The sequence below is a fragment of the Ornithorhynchus anatinus genome, chromosome 2, assembly GCF_004115215.2.
Source record: "Ornithorhynchus anatinus isolate Pmale09 chromosome 2, mOrnAna1.pri.v4, whole genome shotgun sequence".
In the NCBI taxonomy this organism is placed as follows: Eukaryota; Metazoa; Chordata; class Mammalia; order Monotremata; family Ornithorhynchidae; genus Ornithorhynchus; species Ornithorhynchus anatinus.
In genome coordinates this window covers 141892019-141911471 of record NC_041729.1, presented here as the reverse complement: position 1 = coordinate 141911471, position 19453 = coordinate 141892019, and the positions used below count along the sequence as shown (strand labels likewise).

Below are 19453 nucleotides of genomic sequence, written 5' to 3'. Positions count from 1 at the left end.
GCTCTCAACAGCTACGTACCATTGTCGAGCAGCTGACAGTTGCTGCCATTTCGGCATAAGGGACGGGATTCCCAAATGCAGTGCTCCAAACCGTGTCCTTTGAGGTAGGCAAATAAATTCCCCTCGAGACTCAAGGCCAGCCCTACCTAAAGATCAGACTTTGGCCTATGATATGAACAGTTGCTTATGGCTTTTGTGGGTGCAGAGTTATTACTTGCTCTATAAAACAAGGATGAGAAGGAGAAGTGCCCCTCCCATCTCGCTCCCTCCCCTCCCCACGGCCCCCTCGCCTTGCTCACCTGTGTTGACTGTATCACCGTAAGATCATTAATGTAGCAAAAACCTGCTCCCATGGCAGAGCGAAGCCCAGCCGTTCCAAAAGTCATCCTGCAGCACAGGCGATCTCGCAATTCCTTATTCATCCCATTCCGTAAGAGGTTTTCGATTTGCTCTTTCGTCTTTGGGTTCTGATGGGATAAAAATGCACGCTTAATTTCGAGCCTGCATAGAAGAGGCAGAATCGAACGTCACTAGCCCATGCCCCTGAAGCACTTTATATCCAAAATGCAGGGTAGGCCAAGAGCCTAGGACCCCTCCTCCTCAAAATAAGGTCATGTCTGTGAAAGGAAGAATTGACCGTGTGTTGACACGTTACCTTTACTCGTATTCTAGAGGCTAACAAAAGGTTCGACTAATAATCCAAAAATGTCTCTGCCTGTTGGCCTCTATTTTAATGACATGAATTTGTTCCTCCAACCTATTAATTAATCAGTCAGTGGTATTTATTGAATGCTTACTGTTCTCAGAGCGCTGTACTAAGTGCTTGAGAGAGTACCTCATCATCAATGGTAATTACTGAGCACTTACTATGTGCAGAACACTGCAATAAGCACTTGGGAGAGTGCGATGTAACAATAAAAACATTCCCTGCCCACAATGAGCTCACTCTAGAGGGGGAGATGGACATTAGTACGAATAAATAGAGAAGCAGTGTGGCACAGTGGAAAGAGCCCGGGCTTGGGAGTCAGAGTTCATGGGTTCGAATCCCGGCTCGGCCGCTTGCCAGCTGTATGACTTTGGGCAAGTCACTTAACTTCTCTGTGCCTCAGTGACCTCATCTGGAAAATGGGGATGAAAACCGTGAGCCCCATGTGGGACAACCTGATCACCTTGTATCCCCCGGCGCTTAGAACAGTGCTCTGCACATAGTAAGCGCTTAACAAATACCAACATTATTATTATTAAATATGTAATTTTATAATATATAATTTAAAGATATGTACATAAGTGCTGTGGGGTTGAAGGTGGGGTGAATATCAGAGACCCGAAGGTCACAGATCAAAGTGCGGACACAGCGTAGAAGGGAGAGTGAGCTGAGGAAAAAAGAGGGCTTAATCGGGAAAGGCCTCTTCCCCAATTAATAGAGATGGTAGACATATGGTGAAACTCTTCACAATCTCTCTTAAAAATAAAAACAAAACATAAATGGTTTCACTAGATTCTCTAGGCTGAAAGCTTGTTGTGGGCAGAGAACGCGTCTACCGTCTCTTTTGCATTGTACTCTTAAGTGCTCTACACACAGTAATTGCTCAATGAAAATCACTGATTGATTTAATAAAGGGAAAATGAGATACGAAAACTAGAGACTACGTTACCTTTACAAAGAGATGCCCCGGGTTTCTACCCACTCTACACAATCGTTTAGCAGTAAATACCAAAGTTCCGCTACTGGAGGTTTTGTACGTGCAAAGCAAATGCTCAGAAGGAGATTTCCAAGTACTCCGCTACTATAGTTCAGTGTTAAAGCACAAGGGGAACCAGAGAATATAATACCTTTAGATTTCAAAAGGCCTTTGATGAGGACCCACACTAAGGACTTAAAAAAAAATAATAAGGCAATCAGGGGATTAGAGGGACTGTTCCCTCACGAAGAGAAAAACAGCCTAAAAGAGAGGAAACAAAAAGGTAAGTATCAATGACCACTTTTCAGAATGGAGAAGTGTAAATAGTGGGGTTTAAAAGGGTGGGGCGAGGATTGGTTTTGCTCAGTGTCTTCATAGATTTTGGGGTGGGAAAGGAGGAAGGGGGAGGAAGAAAGCAAAAGAAGTGGGAGAGCCTGGACTGGCTGGGAGTGTGGGACAGGGAGTGAAAGAGAGGAGGATTCATTAATTAATGCTGGTATTTGTTAAGCGCTTACTACGTGCCAAGCCCTGTTCTAAGTGCTGGGGTAGATACAAGGTAATCAGGTTGTCCCACGTGGGGCTCACGGTCTTCATCCCCATTTTACAGATGAGATCACTGAGGCACAGAGAAGTTAAGTGACTTGCCCAAGGTCACTCGGCTGATAAGTGGCGGAGCTGGGATTAGAACCCATGACCTTTGACTCCCAAACCAGGGCTTTTTCAAGAAACCGCGTCTAGAGTGGAAGTCTGGGGAGGTACCATATGAAGTACAGGGAATTCCAAGAATAAGGTGCTGTGGAAGGTGGAGGTAGCCAATGGGATAATCAATCAAGCCATCGTTGGCATTTACTGGGTGCAGAGCCCCCTACTAAACCCTCGGGAGAGAGTTGGTAGCCACTTTCCCATCTATAACGATCTGGAAATTATTTTAACGTCTGTCTCCCGTTATAGACTGCAAGTTCCCTGTGGGAAGGGGATGTGTCTACCAACTCTTCTGTATTGTCATAATCATTATGGCTTTAAGCGCTTACTCTGTGCCAAGCATTGTATTTTCCCAAGTCCCCAGAACAGTGTTCGGCTCACATTAAGTGCTTACTAAATGCCACTCATAGATTGATTGAGAGCTATAATCCCTGCCCATAGGAGTTTACAGTTTAGAGGGGTAGACAGGAAAATAAATTACAGGCAAGTAGGCTCAAAACAGCAGAAGGGTCCAGGGAAAGCGCACAGCCAGCTAAGAAGGCAGGGACTTTAGGAAGATGGAGATTGGTCCCCAAAAAACAAATAAACAAAAAAAGTGCAGGGTCCACCACAAATTAATAGGATTCAGCAAAGCCCTCTGTGTCCCGCTGACCCAAGGGAGGAAAGCGGCAAGGTCTGCAGAAGGTGGAGAGGACAACGGCAGAGGTGGCGATCAACGGCACAGAGCATCTCGAGGAAGCCAGAAGAGAGGGGTTGGGAGGGGACTCAGAGAAAGGGAATTGAGGGGAGGAAAGGAAAGAGGAAAGAAACCAGCTGGGCAGAGGCAGATTGCAAGAAGGGAAAAACAGAGTGGAAACGAAGAAAAGAAGAAGAATCTGAGAAAATAAGTGGTGGGGGGGAGGTCAGTGGACAATGCGGAGAAGACGATTGGTAGAGGGCAGAAAATGGGGCGCCACAAAGACAAGAATGTGATAGAGAGGGTGGGAAACAGACTGTAAAACATAAATGTTCCCATGGATATCAACCGGTTTAGTATGTTTGTGTTCTAGCTGGTCTAACAAGGGCCTTGGATCCAAACTGTGAATATTACAGGTCATGATAAAGGTCTTGAACAACATCCAGTTGATAAGAGTCAAAAGTCAGCATGGTGTAGTGGCTAGAGCCCGGGCCTGAGAGTCAAAAAGGCATGGGTTCAAATCCTGGATCTGTCACTTAATAATAATAATGTTGGTATTTGTTAAGCTCTTACTATGTGCCGAGCACTGTTCTAAGCGCTGGGGTAGACACGGGATTCAGGTTGTCCCACGTGGGGCTCACAGTCTTAATCCCCATTTTACAGATGAGGTAACTGAGGCACTGAGAAGTTAAGTGACTTGCCCAAAGTGACACAGCTGACAAGTGGCCGAGCCAGGATTCAAACCCATGACCTCTGACTCCAAAGCCCGTGCTCTTTCCACTGAGCCACGCCACTTGTCCGCTGTGTGACCGTGGGCAAGTCACTTCACTTCTCTGGGCCTCAGTTACCTCGCCTATAAAACGGGATGGAGACTGTGAGCCCCACTTGGGACAGGGACTGGGTCCAACTCGATTTGCTTGTATCCACCCCAGCGCTTAGTACAGTGCCTGGTACAAAATAAGCGCTTAACAAACACCATCATTATTATTACTAAGTCCCCATGTAGAGTGGCTTTGTAAACTCACCTCCGGGCTCTAGAGTGCAATTAAGCAGCTCCATTTTGTGAATGTGGCACCACATCCCAGATCCATGTCACGGAATTCCCTGGCTGAGTCCACCGGGAGGCCAAATTAAGTTCGGTCCAAACCCACATTCATTCACTCAGTCGTATTTACTGAGCGCTTACTGTGTGCGGGGCACTGTACTAAGCTCTTGGAAAGTACAGTGCAGCAACAAATAGAGACAATCGCCAGCCAACAACCCATATGTGAAAATGAGAATGATTCTTGCCCTCTCACCATCCACCCAGACCCATCCCAACTAGACAAGGAGGAGAACGCGATGATGTCACGGGCCGGACCAGAGGTCAGGTATCCCAGACCTTTATGGGGCAGACCCACAGCGTGGCTCAGTGGAAAGAGCCTGGGCTTGGGAGTCAGAGGTCATGGGTTCGAATCCCGGCTCCGCCACTTGTCGGCTGTGTGACTGTGGGCGAGTCACTTAACTTCTCTGGGCCTCAGTTACCTCAATTGTAAAATGGGGATTCACTGTGAGCCTCATGGGGGACAACCTGATTACCCTGCATCTACCCCAGCACTTAGAACAGGGCTCGGCACATAGTAAGCGCTTAACAAATACCAACATTATTATTATTCTTATTATTCCCCTAAAGAAGGGCTCCATTCCTCTCTATTTCCCCACTGAGGCCCCAGGCAACCTGGGCCAGGCCCTTCCCGTGGCTTGGTCCCCCACCGGTTGTCTGAAGGTCTCCTCCTCAGAATCTCCCCATCATCTCCCACCCCGATGACCGACGCCGCTCAGGAGAAAGTGACAGGGCCACCATCGCTCCTCGGTTCGGGAAGCCGAGCTCAGGCCAGGGGACGGAGGAGGCGGGGAGTCACGGCGGGCACCTGGGCGGATGGCAAGCGGGTGGCTGAGGAGCCGGGCTAAGAAACACACCGGTGGAGAAGACCCAGACAGCACCCACCTGCACGACTAAAAGCCTTGCCTCTAATAATAATAATAATTACGGTATTTGTTAGGCGCTTACTATGTGCCAGGCACTGTATCCCCATGTGGGACGGGGACCGTGTCCAACCTGATTCGCTTCTATCTATCCCAGTGCTTAGAACGGTGCTTGACACATAGTAAGCGGGGCATGGCCTAGTGGCAAGAGCCCGGGCTTGGGAGTCAGAAGTCGTGGGTGCTAATTCCGCCTCCGCCACTTGTCTCCTGTGGGACTTTGGACAGCAGGGTCTCGTGGCAAGAGCATGTGTTTGGGAGTCAGAGGATGTGGGTTCTAATCCCGGCTCCGCCACTTGTCTGCTGTGTGACCTTGGGCAAGTCACTTAGCTTCCCTGTGCCTCAGTTATGCCATCTGTAAAAGGGGGATTAAGACTGGGAACCCCACATGGGACAACCTGATCAACTTGTGTCTACCCCAGTGCTTAGAAAAGTGCTTGGCACAAAGTATGCGCTTAAAAAATACCATAATTATTATTTTTACTATTATTATTCTCTGGACCTCCGTGACCTCATCTGTAAAATGGGGTTTGTGATTGTGAGCCCCACAGGGGACAGGGACCGCGTCCAACCCGATTTGCTTGTATCCATCCCAGGGCTTAGTACAGTACCTGGCACATAGAAAGCACTTAAATACCATAATTATTATGACTTATTATTATTAACAAGGACCATTAGCCCACCTCCCAAGGCAGAGCTCCCTCCCCATGAGCCCCCCAAAGAAGGGGCTCGGGCACCTCTCCAGCAAGCGAACCTACACCCCCACCTCACTCCCCTTTCCCTACCACTGACCTCTTGCTCAAACCCTTTCCCCTGGCCGGAACTGCTCCCAGATTCCTTCAAATCTGACAGACCAAGGACACACCACGGCTCTCCCCACATTCCTAGCCCTGCTGAAAGCAGGAGAGCTTCCCACATGCATAATTAGGGCATCTATACCCTATTACTTTCATTCATTCCATCATTCATTCATTCAAACATTTATTGAACGCCTACTGTGTGCAAAGCACTGTACTAAGCGTGAGTATAATATAACAACAGACATATTCCTGCCCACAGCGAGCTCACAGTCTAGACGGGAACTTTATTGAGCTTGGGAGACTAAAACAGTAAAAAAAAAAAAAATAGTATGTTTTTAAGCACTTAATATGTGCCGGGAACTGTACTAAGCGCTGGGGTGGTTACAAGCAAATCAGGTTCGACCCAGTCCCTGTCCCACGTGGGGCTCCCAGTCTCAATCCCCATTTTACAGATGAGGGAACTGAGGCCCAGAGAAGTGAAGTGACCTGCCTAAGGTCACCCAGCAGACACTTGGGGGAGCCGGGATAAGAACCCATGACCTATCCATTAGGCCATGCTGCTTCTCCTAAAGAGACACATTCCCTGCCCACAACAAACTTACAATCTAGAAGGGGAGACGGACTTTAATATAAATAAATGACTGATGTGTACCTACGTACATAAGTGCTGTGCCTCTGCACACAGTAAGCGCTCAATAAATACGATTGAATTGAATGAATGAATGAATGAATGAATGGGAGGGGAGATAAAAAAGGGAGCAAGTCAGGGAGACACAGAAGGGAGGGGGAGAAGAGGAGGAAAGGGGGGCTTAGTCAGGGAAGGCCTCTTGGAGGAGATGGACCTTCAATAAGGCTTTGAAAACGGGAGGAGAGGAACAATCTGTGGGATTTGAGGAGGGAGGGCGATCCAGGCCAGAGGCAGGACTTGGGCCAGGGGTGGGCGGCGGGGCAGGTGAGATGGATTTAGAGAGAGAAGGTGGGCATTAGAGGAGCCAAGTGTGTGTGCTGGGTTGGAGTAGGAGAGTAGCGAGGTGGGGTGGGTGGGCAAGATGATTGAGTTAAGCATCAACTCATATTCACACTCCCTTTTCCTTCTTTCTCCTCTCTCACGTATTTCAGTGTTTCTTCCCCACTAGATTGCCTGCTCCTTGAAGGCAGGGATTTCTATCCCACCTCCACCACTTGTCAGCTGGGTGACTTGGGGCAAGTCACTTCACTTCTCTGGGCCTCAGCGACCTCATCTGGAAAATGGGGATCAAAAATGTGATGCCCCGTGGGACAACCTGATTACCCTGTATCTACCCCAGCACTTAGAACAGTGCTTGGCACATAACAAGCACTTAACGAATACCATCATTACTAATATTATTATTATTATTACTAAGCCTCCTGTACTCTACTATGTAGTGAGTGCAGTGCTTTACCCACAATTAGTAGCTTTTTCGATAAATACGATTATTTGGCAAATACTTCCTTCTCCAAACTCCCTCTTGCTCACCTCACCCACTTCCTACCTCTGGCCTGGAACGCCCTCCCTCCTCATATAATAATAATGATGGGATTTGTTAAGCGCTTTCTATGTGCCAAGCACTGTCCTAAGCTCTGAGGTAGATTCAAGCTAATCAGGTTGTCCCACGAGGGGCTCCCGGTCTTCACCCCCATTTTACAGATGAGGTAAGTGGGACACAGAGAAGTTAGGTGGCTTGCCCAAGGTCGCACAGCAGACAAGTGGCAGAGCCGGGATTAGAACCTACGACCGCTGAATCCCAAGCCCGGGCTCTTTCCACTAAGCCATGCCGCTTCTCTATCCCCATGCATCAGACAGATACTTGCTCTCCCCCACTTCAAAGTCTTATTGAATAATAATGTTGGTATTTGTTAAGCGCTTACTATGTGCAGAGCACTGTTCTAAGCACTGGGGGAGATACAGGGTCATCGGGTCGTCCCACGTGAGGCTCACGGTTAATCCCCATTTTACAGATGAGGGAACTGAGGCACAGAGAAGGGAAGTGACTTGTCCAAAGTCACACAGCTGACAAGCGGCTGAGCCGGGATTCGAACCCATGACCTCTGACTCCCAAGCCCAGGCTCTTTCCACTGAGCCACGCTGCTTCTCACAAGATATGAGCACTACTATCATCAATGATGACACACTGTACTAAGCGCTTCGGAGAGTGCAACACAGTTGGCAAACATATTGTCTCATCTGAGAGAAATGGCTTCCAAAACACTGAAATCATCCCACATTCCTATCACGCTACGGATCTGGGTTGAAGTGCTCAGATATCTTCATTAAGAGAGTTTTGAAGGTGGACTCTCATTGGGGCACAATTTGTACTTTTTCCACATACCTCAGCAAAGATCTCACCTATTTTTGTTTTGATAATTGCTTCATTCATTCATTCAATAGTATTTATTGAGTGCTTACTATGTGCAGAGCACTGTACTAAGCGCTTGGAATGGACAAATCGATAACAGATAGAGACAGTCCCTGCTCTTTGACGGGCTTACGATCTAATCGGGGGAGACGGACAGACAAGAACGATGGCAATAAACAGAGTCAAGGGGAAGAACATCTCATGAAAACAACAGCAAATAAATAGAATCAGGGTGATGTACATCTCATTAACAAAATAACGACGGAGATGAAGATATATACACTGGAGCGGATGAGTACGGTGCTGAGGGGATGGGACGGGATGGGGGAGGAGGAGAGGGAAAGGGGGGAGAAGAGGGTTTAGCTGCGGAGAGGTGAAGGGGGGATAGAGGGAGCAGAAAAGAAAGGGGAGTTCAGTCTGGGAAGGCCGCTTGGAGGAGGTGAGCTTTAAGTAGGGTTTTGAAGAAGGGAAGTGAATTGGTTTGGCAGAGGTGAGGAGGGAGGGCGTTCCAGGACCGCGGGAGGACGTGGCTCGGGGGTCGACAGGCGAGACTGAGGGACGGTGAGGAGGTGGGCGGCGGAGGAGCGAAGCGTGCGGGGTGGGCGGTAGAAAGAGAGAAGGGAGGAGAGATGGGAAGAGGCAAGGGGATGGAGAGCCTCGAAGCCTAGAGTGAGAAGTTTCTGTTTGGTGCGGAGGTCGATAGGCAACCACTGGAGGTTTTTAAGAAGGGGAGTGACATGCCCAGAGCGTTTCTGCGGGAAGATGAGCCGGGCAGCAGAATGAAGAATAGACTGGAGCGGGGAGAGACGGGAGGAAGGGAGATCAGAGAGAAGGCTGACACAATAATCCAGCCGGGATATTATGAGAGCCCGTATCAGTAAGATAGCCGTTTGGGTGGAGAGGAAAGGGCGGATCTTGGTGATATGATAAAGGTGAGACCGGCAGGTGTCGGTGATGGATCGGATGTGTGGGGTGAACGAGAGAGACGAGTCAAAGATGACACCGAGGTCGCGGGCCCGAGAGACGGGAAGGATGGTCGTACCGTCCAGGGTGATGGGGAAGTCTGGGAGAGGACGGGGCTTGGGAGGGAAGATGAGGAGCTCAGTTTTGGTCATGTTGAGTTTTAGGTGGCGGACAGACAGCCAGGTAGAGATGTCTTGGAGGCGGGAGGCGATGCGAGCCTGAAGGGAGGGGGTGAGGACAGGGGCAGAGATGTAGATCTGTGTGTCATCTGCATAGAGATGATAGTTGAAGCCGTGAGAACGGCTTCTCAATTGCTTCTCAGCCATACAGTAGAGCCCCGTATGTCCGAACTGTACATTCCAAGCGCTTAGTACAGTGCTCCGCATATAGTAAGCGCTCAATAAATACTATTGAATGAATATTAAAGTTTCAACAAAAGACCGATCATTTGGCCCATAAAATGCCTTTATGAGGTGACAATACCTAACATCCTCATTCTGCAGATCAAAAACTTTCCGCCGAGCAATTAAGTCCACTTTTCAGAAGCCACACTGTGGGCGACCAAGCCTTAGAGAAGATAGTACCAAATTTTAGGGTTGGTCTTCCAAATTCACTACACGGAAAATAAATCCACTAAATGAAAGTTGCTAGAGGGGAGAACCAACTGTTTCTGCCTCTTTTGCTTCATGAATTTCAGATAAGATCTCAAATAGATCTACCGTGACCTAGTCAGAAAGATCCAGGCCTTGAATTTCTTCCTTATCTTCGCAACGCGCCGATTAGAACGGAAGACATTGGATAACAAACTCTATTTTCCTTGGTTATCTGGCTGTTGGTCAATGGTCACCTTCCCTATTTGCCTTTCAGAAATTATTTAAGTCAATCTTATATATTTACCAGATCTTATTAAACTACGTAAAAACTATATCATTTTTGAGGCCCATTCACATGACCTTTCTGTTATATTTTGTTATAGGGCAGCGGCACGGCCTAGTGGAAAGAGCACGGGCCTAGGAGTCAGAGAACCTCAGTTCTAATCCCCGCTCTACCACTTGCTTGCTGCATGACCTTGGGCAAGTCAGTTCACTTCTCTGTGCCTCAGTTTCCTCATCAGTAAAATGGGGATTCAATGCCTCTTCTTCCCTCCTAGACTGGGAGCCCCATATGGGACAGGGACCGTGTCCGACCCTTCTCTCTTGGATCTCTGTCCAGCACTTAGTACAGTGCTTGGTATATAGTAAGTGCTTAGATACCATTATCATTTGCCTTTTTTGAGTCAGGTAATCCCGGTTTTAGGAGGTATTTTAACCCCGCAAATATGTGCAAGTGACAGCATATCAAAGCACCTTCAAAAAGCCATCACCCCTCCACAAAAAAAAAACAACTTTCTATAGCTCAGGCATTTACCAACCTCCTCTTTTCTCCACAGAAGGAGTGAGGAATGAGGAGTGGAAGTAAAGGAGGCACAGATAAATGAGAGGTATTGTTTGCAGATTTGGAGATTTTGGGTTTGGGGAAATGTCTTTGGATCGGTGACCTTGAATTTTCCCGAAACTCCCCTCCCCGACCAATCTTAGGAGGCCATTTCAGATCTACCCCAAACCCAGGGATTTCAGGCACAACCACCCTTCAGAAGAATAAGAAGTTATAATAACAATCGTCGCTCTTAGGCGCTTACTTTGTGCCGGGCTCTGTATTAAGCACTGAGGTGCATCCAAGATACTCGGGTTGGACGCAACCCATGCCCCACGTGGGGCTCCCAGTCTTAATTAATGCTTAATTAAAGCACTTAGTACGCTGTGTCACCATTGATGATAATAGTGCTGATATCTTGTGAGAAGCAGCGTGGCTCAGTGGAAAGAGCCCGGGTTTGGGAGTCAGAGGTCATGGGTTCAAATCCCAGTTCAGCCACTTGTCAGCTGTGGGACTTTGGGCAGGTCACTTAACCTCTCTGTGCTTCAGTTGCCTCATCTGCAATATGGGAATTAAGACTGTGAGCCCCACGTGGGACAACCTGATCACCTTGTATCCTCCCCAGCGCTTAGAACAGTGCTTTGCACATAGTAAGCGCTTAACAAGTGCCATAATTATAACAGCTCTGCTGTTTGCCTGCTGTGTAACCTTGGGCGAGTCAGTTAACTTCTCTCTGCCTCAGTTTGTTCATCGGTAAAAAGGGGATTAAATACGTGTTCTCCTGCTGCTTAGACTGAGACAGGCGTGGGATTGAGAGTGCGAGCCCCGTGTGGGACAGGGACTGTGTCCAACCTGATAAATTGATACCTACCCCAGGGCTTAGTCCAGTGCCTGGCACAAAGTGAGCGCTTAACAAATACCACAATTATTATTCTCATTATTATTAATGGAGTTAGAATGGCATCCCTGGATCTAGTCAGGAAAGAGTTTGAAGCTATCAATATTGATTTTGTCTCTCCCCTCCAGGACTAGTCCAACCTTGTCATTCATTCACGCATTCAATCCTATTCTTTCGGCGATCACTGTGTGCAAAACACTGTACTAACCACTTGGGAGACTACAGTAGAGCAATAAACAAACTCATTCCCCGCCCACAGCAAGTCTTTCCGGGGGCCTGGGAGTCAGGAGGTCCTGAATTCTAAATTGGCTCTGCCACATGCCTGCTGTATCAGCTGTGTGACCGTGGGCAAGTCACTTAACTTGTCTGTGCCTCAGTTACCTCATCTGTAAAATGGGGACTAAGACTGTGAGCCTCACGTGGGACCACCTGATGACCCTGTATCTCCCCCAGCGCTTAGAACAGTGCTCTGCACATAGTAAGCGCTTAACAAACACCAACATTATTATTATTATCTCAGGTAAGTCGCTCAACTTCTCCGTGCCTCGGTTCCCTCATCTGTAAAATTGGGATTCAGACAGTGAGCCCCACGTGGGACAGGAACTGTGTTCAGCCTGATGACCTTGTATAATAACGTTGGTATTTGTTAAGCGCTTACTATGTGCCAAGCACTGTTCTAAGCGCTGGGGGAGATACAAGGTAACCAGTTTGTCCCACGTGGGGCTCACAGCCCTAATCCCCATTTTACAGATGGGGTAACTGAGGCACAGAGAAGTTAAGTGACTTGCCCAAGGTCACACAGCTGGCAAATGACTGAGGTGGGATGTGAACCCATGACTTCTGACTCCCAAGCCCAGGCTCTTTCCACTGAGCCACGCTGCTTCTACCCCCAGCGCTTAGAACAGTGCCTGGCATTTAGCAAGCGCTTAGCAAGTTTCCTAATTATTATTATGATTATCCTTTCATTTTGCCTGGCAGTACTGTGTGACCTTGGGCAAGCCACCTCACTTCTCTGTGCCTCAGTTCCCTCATCCCTAAAATGGGGATGAAGACTGTGAGCCCCACGTGGGACAACCTGATTACCCTGTACCCACCCCAGTGCTTAGATCAGTGCTTGGCACATAGTAAGCGCTGAACAAATATGATCGTCATTATTATTATTATTGCCTACCATTTGTCTGTGCCCTCCACAAGTCTCTAACGCTAATTATCCCAAGGCCCTCGATCACTACCTTGCTCCAATTTCCCTATTTGAAATCTTTCCATTTCGGGGGAATGCATCTGACAGCTCTGTTGCATAGTACTCTGCGCACAGTGAGCGCTCAACAAATACCACTGAGATGATGATGGTGTATAAACCTCTGCTTGTTATGGTTTTGTTTTTAGCCCGCTTTCTCCTCGGCCAGTTTTCCCGTTTCGCGAGCAGGCTGATTTGTTCTGCCCCGCCGGATTCCCTTCTGACCTGCTTCCCCTTCCCGCCCCAGCAAGAGCCCCGGGATTCCAAAGATCCAGCCTCGAGTCCCAGATCTGAAGAAGCTCAATCCTGGGATTGTGGGGACCTGAGTTCTAATCCCGCCTCTGCCACTTGCCACCTGGGTGACCCCGGACAAGTCACTTCTCTGTGCCTCGGCTTCTTCGTCTATAATATGGGAATGAAATACCTGATCTCCCTCTCCCCTTAGTCAGAGGGGACATTAGAGAAGCAGCGTGGCTCAGTGGAAAGAGCCCAGGCTTGGGAGTCAGAGGTCATGGGTTCGAATCCCGCCTCTGCCTCATGTCAGCTGTGTGACTGTGGGCAAGCACTTAACTTCTCGGTGCCTCAGTTCCCTCATCTGTAAAATGGGGGTAATAATAATAATGTTGGTATTTGTTAAGTGCTTACTATGTGCAGAGCACTGTTCTAAGCACTGGGGTAGATACAGGGTCATCAGGTTGCCCCACGTGAGGCTCACAGTTAATCCCCATTTTACAGATGAGGGAACTGTGGCACAGAGAAGTGAAGTGACTTGCCCACAGTCACACAGCTGACAAGTGGCAGAGCCGGGAGTCGAACCCATGACCTCTGACTCCGAAGCCCAGACTCTTTCCACTGAGCCACGTTGCTTAACTGTGAGCCTCACGTGGGACAACCTGATGACCCTGTATCTACCCCAGTGCTTAGAACAGTGGTCTGCACATAGTAAGCGCTTAACAAATACCAATTTATTATTATAATAATATGGGGATAATAATAATGTTATCAATAATAATAATGTTATCAATGATGAAATACCTGATCTCCCTCTCCCCTTAGTCAGTGGGAAGGGACATGTTGGGGAGGGACAGTATCTGCCTGGATTATCCTGTATCAATCAATTGTACTTATTGAGTGCCTGTGGGCAGAGTACTGTACTAAGTGCTTGGGCGGGCACATAACAACAGAGTTGGTAATAATAATAATAATGTTGGTATTTGTTAAGCGCTTACTATGTGCAGAGCACCGTTCTAAGCGCTGGGGTAGACACAGGGGAATCAGGTTGTCCCACGTGGGGCTCACGGTCTTAATCCCCATTTTACAGATGAGGTCACTGAGGCTCAGAGAAGCGAAGTGACTTGCCCACGGTCACACAGCTGCCAAGTGGCAGAGCCGGGATTCGAACCCATGACCTCTGACTCCAAAGCCTGTGCTCCTTCCACTGAGCCACGCTGCTTCTTGGCGTGATTCAGGTTGGGCCCAGTCCCTGTCCCACATGGGACTCACACTCTCAATCCCCATAGAGAAGCAGCGTGACTCAGGGGAAAGAGCATGGACTTTGGAGTCAGAGATCATGGGTTCAAATCCCGGCTCTGCCACTTGGCAGCTGTGTGACTGTGGGCAAGTCACTTCACTTCTCTGGGCCTCAGCGACCTCATCTGTAAAATGGGGATTAAGTCTGTGAGCCCCACGTGGGACAACCTGATTCCCTTGTGTCTACCCCAGCGCTTAGAACAGTGCTCTGCACATAGTAAGCGCTTAACAAATACCAACATTATTATTATTATTATTTCCACCGAGCCACGCTGCTTCTCATGGAATGTGGTAAACACATTCCCTGCCCACAATGAGGTCACAGTCTAGAGGGGAAGACAGACATTCTTATCTAGCCCAGCATTTAGCATGGTGCTTAGCAACCACTTAAACAGTATTATTATTAGGCATTCCAGACTGGTCTGCAATGTGACTTTGGGCAAGTCACTTAATAATAATAATAATGTTGGTATTTGTTAAGCGCTTACTACGTGCAGAGCACTTAACCGCTCTGGACCTGTTTCCTCATCTGTGAACTACAGATAAGAAGCAGCGCGGCTTAGTGGAAAGAGCCCGGGTTTGGGAGTCAGAGGATGTGGGTTCTAATCCCGGCTCTGCCACTTGTCAGCTGTGTGACCGTGGGCAAGTCACTTCACTTCTCTGTGTCTCAGTTACCTCATCTGTAAAATGGGGTCAGTTCCCTCATCTGTACAATGGGGATTAAAACTGTGAGCCTCACGTGGGACAACCTCATCACCTTGTATTCACCACAGCACTTAGAATAGTACATAGTAAGTGCTTAATAAATATCATTATTATCGTTATCTATATATTCATATAGATATATATATATATATACACTACTCTTTCTACCTCTCCCTACCTTCCAGATCTTGAGTCCTAAGTGGCATGGCATTGTGGATCGAGCACAGGAGTCAGAAGTCATGGGTTCTAATCCCGGCTCTGCCACCTGTCTGCTGCGTGACCTTGGGCAAGTCACTTTACTTCTCTGGGCCTCAGTTACCTCATCTGTAAAATGGGGATTGAGAGTGTGAGTCCCATGTGGGACAGGGACCGGGCCCAACCTGAATCACGCTAAGAAGCACCGTGGCTCAGTGGAAAGAGCCCGGGCTTGGGAGTCAGAGGTCATGAGTTCGAATCCCGGCTCTGCCACCTGGCAGCTGTGTGACCGTGGGCAAGTCACTTCGCTTCTCTGAGCCTCAGTGACCTCATCTGGAAAATGGGCATGAAGACTGAGGCCCACCTGGAACAACCTGATTACCCTCTATCTACCCCAGCGCTTAGTACAGTGCTTGGCACATAGTAAGCATTTAACAAGTACCACAATTACGTGGGACAGAAACTCTGTCCCTAGCAAACTCCCTAATTATTCCTGAGTCACCTCCGTCCTCAGATTGACATCAATCTGAGTCGAATGCTTTTCTGTACACAATGGATTTTCCAATCAATCAGTGGTATTTATAGAGTGATTACTGTGTGCAGAGCGCTGTATCAAACACTTGGGAAAGAACAATACGACCGGGTTGGAAGATGTAATCCCGCCCACAGGAAACTTTGGGTGTAAAGAGGGAGACAGGAAAATAAGTTACAGAGAGGGGAAATAGTAGAGTTTTAGGATACGAGCATAAATGCTGTGGGGCTGGGGTGAGGTCAAAGTGCTTATTAATAATAATAATAATAATAATTTTGGTATTTGTTAAGCGCTTAATATGCGCCAAGCACTGGGGAGATAGAAGGTAATCAGGTTGTCCCACATGGGGCTCACAGTCTCCATCCCCATTTTCCAGATGAGGTCACTGAGGCACAGAGAAGTGAAGTGACTCGCCCAAAGTCACACTGCTGCCAAGTGGCGGAGCCAGGATTAGAACCCACGACCTCTGACTCCCAAGCCCGGGCTCTTTCCACTGAGCCACGCTGCTTCTCTAAGGGATAAAGAGGGATAGAGGGTCAAACTCTTTGGTGACAAAAAGGGGAGCGTGGGTAGAGGAAATGAGGAATTAAGTCAGGGAAGGCTTCTCTGGGAGGAGATGCGTTTTGAAGATGGTTTTGAAGGTGACTGTAAGCTCCTCTCTAGACTGGAAGTTCATTATGCTGTAATGTACTCTTGCGAGTGCTTAGTACAGTGCTCTGCACAGAGTAAGCGCTCAATAAATACCACTGATTGATTGACTGGCCGTCAGCTGCGAAGGGGGAGGGAGTTCCAGGCCTGAGGGAGGGCGGACCCCGTCCTTCTATGAATTAAATAAAAACTTCTTACTAATAATTTTATTTGTTCAGCGCTTACTATGTTCAATAGTATTTATTTATTCAAAAGTATTTATTGAGCGCTTACTATGTGCAGAGCACTGTACTAAGCGCTTGCAATGGGCAAATCGGCGACAGATAGAGACAGTCCCTGCCCTTTGACGGGCTTACAGTCTATCAGGGGAGACGGACAGACAAGAACAATGGCAATAAATAGAATCAAGGGGAAGAACATCTCATTAAAACAACAGCAAATAAATAAAATCAGGGTGATGTACATCTCATTAACAAAATAAATAGGGTAATGTGCCAGGCACTGTATGAAGCGCTGGGCTGGATACAGCGTGGCTCAGTGGAAAGAGCCTGGGCTTTGGAGTCAGAGGTCATGGGTTCGAATCCCGGCTCTGCCACTTGGCAGCTGTGTGACTGGAGGCAAGTCACTTCACTTCTCTGGGCCTCAGTTACCTCATCTGGAAAATGGGGTTTAAGACTGTGAGCCCCACGTGGGACAACCTGATTCCCCTGTGTCTACCCCAGCGCTTAGAACAGTGCTCTGCACATAGTAAGCGCTTAACAAATACCAACATGATTATTATTATTAAATATATCAGGTTGGACACGGTCCCTTGTCCCACACGGGGCTCACAGTCTCAATCCCCATCTTGCAGAGGGGGAAGTGAGGCACAGAGAGATAAAGCGACTTGCCCAAGGTCACACAGCAGACAAGCGGAAGAGCCGGGATTAGGTCCCAGGCCCTTCTGACTCCCAGGCCCCAGGCTATTGGCTTCAAGTCTCTTCACTAACTTTCTCCATTTCTTTATGGTATTTACGGTATTTGTTAAGCAGCGTGGCTCAGTGGAAAGAGCCCGGGGCTTGGGAGTCAGAGGTCATGGATAATAATTTTGGTATTTGTTAAGCCCTTACTATGTGCAGAGCACTGTTCTAGGCGCTGGGGGAGATACAGGGTCATCAGGTTGTCCCACTTGAGGCTCACAGTTAATCCCCATTTTACAGATGAGGTCACTGAGGCCCAGAGAAGTGAAGTGACTCGCCCACGGTCACACAGCTGACTAGTGGCAGAGCCGGGATTCGAACCCATGACCTCTGGCTCCCAAGACCCGGACTCTTTCGAATCCCAGCTCCACCGCCTGTCAGCTGTGTGACTTTGAGCAAGTCACTTCACTTCTCTGGGCCTCGGTTACCTTCTCTGTAAAATGGAGATGAAGTCTGTGAGCCCCACGTGGGACAACCTGATCACCTTATATCTACCCCCAGCGCTTAGAATAGTGCTCGCCACCTAGTAAGCACTTAACAAATGTCATCATTATTATTATTATTAAGCGCTTAGTATGTGCCAGGCACCATACTAAGCTCCCGAGGAGATACAAGCTACTCAGGTTGGACGCAGTTCATGTTCCACATGGGGCTCACCATCTTAATTCCCATTTTACAGATGAGGTAACTGTGGTCTAGTGACGTGACTTACCCAAGGTCACCCGGCAGACAAGCGGCACAACCACTTTTCATCTATCACAGTTACTGTCCCCACCTTCAAAGCCTCAGTGAAGGCCCATCTCCTCCAAGAGGCCTTCCCTGACTAAGCCCTCCTTTCCTCTTCTCCCACTCCCTTCTGCGCCGCTCTTCCTTGCTCCCTTTATTCACTCCCTCTCATGCCCCCACAGCACTTACGTCCTTATCTGTCATTTATTTCTATTAATGCCTGTCTCCCCCTCTGGACTGTAAGCTCCTTGTGGGCAGGGAACACATCTGCCCACTCTGTTGTATTCAGTGGAAAGAGCCTGGGCTTCGGAGTCAGGGGTCACGGGTTCGACTCCCGGCTCTGCCACTTGTCAGCTGGGTGACCGTGGGCAAGTCACTTCACTTCTCTGCGCCTCAGTGACCTCATCTGGAAAATGGGAGTCTCACGTGGGACGACCTGATGACCCTGTCTCTCCCCCAGTGCTTAGAACAGTGCTCTGCACATAGTAAGCACTTAACAAATACCAACATTTATTGAGCACTTATTGTAATAATAATAACGATGGCATTTGTTAAGCACTTACTACATGCAAAGCACCGTTCTAAGTACTGGGGAGGATACAAGGTGATCAAGTTGTCCCACGTGGGGCTCACAGTCTTCATCCCTATTTTACAGATGAGGTCACCGAGGCCCAGAGAAGTGAAGTGGCTTGCCCACAGTCACACAGCTGACAAGTGGCGGAGCCGGAATTCGAACCCATGACCTCTGACTCCCCAGCCCGGGCTCTTTCCACTGAGCCACGCTGCTTCTCTAACAGATGAGGAAGCTGAGGCCCGGGAAAGTGAATCGACTTGCTCAAGGTGAGGCTAGTGGCCGAGCCGGGGTTGATAATAATGGTGGTATTTGTTAAGCGCTTACTTGTGCAAAGCACTGTTCTAAGCGCTGGGGGGATACCAGGTGATCGGGCTGTCCCAGGTGGGGCTCACAGTTTTAATCCCCATTTTACAGATGAGGTAACTGAGGCACAGAAGTGAAGTGACTTGCCCAAAGTCACACGGCTGACAAGCGGCGGAGCCGGGATTCGAACCCATGACCTCTGACTCCCAAGCCCGGGCTCTTTCCACCGAGCCACGCTGCTTCCCACCCTGTATCTACTCAGTGCTTAGAACAGTGCTCTGCACATAGTAAGCGCTTAACAAATACCAACATTATTATTATTATTATTCTCTGTGCCTCAGTTACCTCATCTGGAAAATGGGGATTGACACTTTGCGCCCCACGTGAGACAGGGACTGTGTCCAACCCATTTATCTTGTGTCTACCCCAGCACTTAGTGCCTGGCACATAATAAGCACTTAATAATAATTCGTTAAGCGCTTACTATGTGCAGAGCACCGTTCTAAGCAC

The 19453-nt window shown here is 48.4% G+C and overlaps 1 protein-coding gene across 1 annotated transcript in view; it reads right to left on the bottom strand.

Annotated features, from left to right (window-relative positions):
• Positions 1–19453, bottom strand: part of PGM2L1 (phosphoglucomutase 2 like 1) — an 86621-nt gene that overhangs the window by 53361 nt on the left and 13807 nt on the right. The window contains exon 2 of the mRNA XM_029054252.2: positions 300–467. Within this exon, the coding sequence (XP_028910085.1) occupies positions 300–467 (168 nt within the window). The remainder of the gene's footprint in view (positions 1–299; positions 468–19453) is intronic.